General features: G+C 44.1%; 1 protein-coding gene across 1 annotated transcript in view; it reads left to right on the plus strand.

The window, feature by feature from the left end:
- ppm1f (protein phosphatase, Mg2+/Mn2+ dependent 1F) overlaps positions 1-1,825 on the plus strand; it is a 21,832-nt gene that overhangs the window by 16,312 nt on the left and 3,695 nt on the right. Inside the window, exon 8 of the mRNA XM_015386923.1 lies at positions 646-739. Coding sequence (XP_015242409.1) covers positions 646-739 — 94 coding nt within the window. The remainder of the gene's footprint in view (positions 1-645; positions 740-1,825) is intronic.

Consider the following 1,825-nt stretch of genomic DNA (forward strand, 5'->3'; position numbering starts at 1 on the left):
ATCAAACGTTTTCTCTAAGTCTTCACAAGGTTTTCACACACTGTTGCTGGTATTTTGGCCCATTCCTCCATGCAGATCTCCTATTGGTGGCTGACTAAATACTTTTTTGCCCCACTGTATGGAGCAAAGAACCTGCACAAACTGCATGGAGCTGAAAGCAACTGCTGGAACTTTCTTTAACCCTTTTCCTTCTGGCTGACAAACATGTTTAAACCCAGAAATAATCTGCTTTTAGTGTCAGTCAGAACAGCTCAGTGATGCGTGTCTACCCGGGTCAAACGACGACCCGCGTTAAAATCACATCGGTTATGATCGGAATGCTGTGAGAACACCGGAGCTGAGTTGGCCCGCTAAATTACCTGATACCATTGAACGCAACGTACGGACGTCAACACACCGTACCAGTTGTGTTTGATTTAACAGGCTGAAACAACTTTTTTACATTTGATAAACATGGAGTAGCTCTGGTGAAAGGGATTCAGGCAGATAACGGAGAGAAACAATAAAGCACACCGACTACGCCATGGCTTCCTTCCAAGTTCTCTGATTTCTGTCACACTGGTGACATCATCAACGCTAACCGAGCGGAATAGTGTCGCAAGGGGAAGATGTTTCTTTACTTAACTTTTGTTCTCCGATTCACAGGATGAGAAACAGAGGATAGAAGATCTCGGAGGCTGCATCACCTACATGGGTTGCTGGCGAGTTAACGGCACCTACGCCGTCTCCAGAGCCATCGGTAAGGCCTTCCCAACCAATCGGAACACAGAACAGAGAGGTTAACTTTACTGCAGGACAGTTAGACTCTATTTAGTAGCTGCCTTCATTGTCCCCCCTTCTCCTGTGGTTTGTCCAGCAGATGGCACCACGTCTGCTCATCCTGCTCAGCTGAAATTCTATTTAGGCTCGTATTGGATGAACTACCCTAGTTTTTCAGGAGGTAATCCCGATGATGTGTAGTTTTCCAAAGGAGGCAATAACATTGAACAGGCTGGGGTTTGAACCAGCGACCCCTCAGTTGCAGGGCAAACTCCTGCATCCAACAACACTGTCAGCCCTGCGCTGGCAGGCATAACACTAAAGACGTTACATTTAGACCAGAGGTGTAACGAAGTACAAATACTTCATTACTGTACTTAAGTACACTTTTTAGGTATCTATACTAGGGCTGCAACTAACGATTATTTTAAAAATCGATGAATCGGCTGATTATTTTTTCGATTAATCAATGAATCGGACAAAAAATATTTTTTATATTAACCTCTTTATTCCATAATAAACATTTTACACAGAACAAACAAGCACACAAGTACAGGTTGCTCATTAACTGTACTGGTGCAATATGAAAAATAAATGTTTGTGTTAAAACTATGCAAACATACATGAGAAATGTAGCTGTACATCCAACGGGGTTGGGATGGGGGAGGCGCCCCACGACAGAGTAGGAATGATACATGCTTTCACGTAAAAGTCTCCAAAAGCCGCCAGTGACACCATAAAAAGTCGCCAGATTTGTCGCTAGTCGCTTTTTTGAAAAAATAGTCGTTGGAGGGGTCTGAAAAGTCGCTGAGTTGGGAACACTGCACCTGCGGCGCTGACTCGCTCTGCAGTATTTTTTTTTTCTTCCCCCGTTTCAGTCAAGTGGCAGTGATGACGGCGGCGGCGGATGACGCATTAATCGCGCCACACAACTAATCGATGATGAAATTCGTTGCCAACGCTTTTAAAAGTCGATTTTTATCGATTTTATCGATTCGTTGTTGCAGCCCTAATCACAATAATAACCAAACTTCCTGAATGTCACGGTTGCCGCCATGTTGATTTG

This window comes from Cyprinodon variegatus, unplaced genomic scaffold (genome assembly GCF_000732505.1).
Source record: "Cyprinodon variegatus isolate N-32 unplaced genomic scaffold, C_variegatus-1.0 Scaffold381, whole genome shotgun sequence".
Taxonomy (NCBI): Eukaryota; Metazoa; Chordata; class Actinopteri; order Cyprinodontiformes; family Cyprinodontidae; genus Cyprinodon; species Cyprinodon variegatus.